Here is a 1,315-nt window from a genome sequence, read left to right as displayed (position 1 = left end):
CACTACCTGAACCAGTCCGAAAGCCTCTTTCTCTTCCCACTCATTCCCACTCTCTTATTTTGCTCGCAGGCTAAAGAAAGAAACACTTACATACACATACATGTGCCTGCACGCACACACACAACCACACACATGCGCATGGAAAGGCCCACACTAAAATTAAAAAGAGACACACACCCACACACACACATTCACACACAAATACACAGACACACACACACACCACACACACACACACATACACACACGCATACACACACACAGACAGTGGGAAGGATTGGATGCCAGTGGAGCAGGGAGGAGCTCAGTGTGGGTGACTCTACAGCTGGCAAGTGAAAACAAGCTTGATTACCTTCTCTCAATTCATTACATTTACTATCCTCGTCTCGTCTCCCCTCCACCTGGCCGTGTTCCTGTCTGACTGCACCTCTCTCTCTCTCTCTCTCTCTCTCTCTCTCTCTCTCTCTCTCTCTCTCTCTCTCTCTCTCTCTCTCTCTCTCTCTCTCTAACCTCTTCAGCAACACCTTTCTTGAATGCATAATCGCCCCATACACAAAAACACACTCAAAAAGAATACAACACACACATTCACACATTCACACCACACACACACACACACACACACACACACACACACACACACACACACACACACACACACACACACACACACACACACACACACACACCAAAACATACACACACACGCCCAAAGTTCACCAAAACACCCCCCCACACACACACACACACACACATACAAACAAACACACACACACACGGGCATGTATATTGTCTTCACCCGAGGTATACAGGTATAAAGGTATGTGTCTACATGTGTTTGAAAGACCCAGGGGAACACAGCAACAGCCACTACCCACGGCAGGACCTCTTCTGCTGACGGCTGGGCTTTTCTGGCGGGCCGAATCAAAACCGACCGGGGTCTGGCAAAGTAACTCTGACAGGCCTGCCTTCTGTTTGTTTGCCTCGCTGACAGCTGTCAAAGCCACGCTACGGAGACAGGCATGAATATGTGCGGAGGGGAAGGGAGAGCGAGGGACAGACAGAGAGAGGGGGAGAGGGAGAGGGAGGGAGAGAGGAGCGGCTGGCGGAGGAGAGGGTTGAGGAGGGATGGAACCAAGAGAGATCCTCCTCAACCAGAGACAACGGACACCGTCAGCAAGGGTATCAGGAGGGGGGATTTCTCTCCGCCGCTAAGCTCAGGCCGCCGGCTTTCAGATACCCAGGGGGAGAGAGAGAGAGAGAGAGAGACATAGAGCGAGAAAGAGAGATACAGAGAGAGAGAGGTAAAGAGGAG

At 51.0% G+C, this 1,315-nt stretch overlaps 1 protein-coding gene across 1 annotated transcript in view; it reads left to right on the top strand.

The window, feature by feature from the left end:
- LOC132448907 (interleukin-1 receptor accessory protein-like 1-A) overlaps positions 1-898 on the top strand; it is a gene marked incomplete at its 5' end in the record, with an annotated part of 26,967 nt that extends 26,069 nt beyond the window's left edge. The window contains one exon of the mRNA XM_060040460.1: positions 846-898. Coding sequence (XP_059896443.1) covers positions 846-898 — 53 coding nt within the window. The remainder of the gene's footprint in view (positions 1-845) is intronic.
- Positions 899-1,315: the final 417 nt, after the last annotated feature.

The sequence above is a fragment of the Gadus macrocephalus genome, chromosome 20, assembly GCF_031168955.1.
Source record: "Gadus macrocephalus chromosome 20, ASM3116895v1".
Classification (NCBI taxonomy): Eukaryota; Metazoa; Chordata; class Actinopteri; order Gadiformes; family Gadidae; genus Gadus; species Gadus macrocephalus.
Note: the sequence above shows the minus strand (reverse complement) of the source record. Positions and strands in the feature narration are given on the sequence as shown.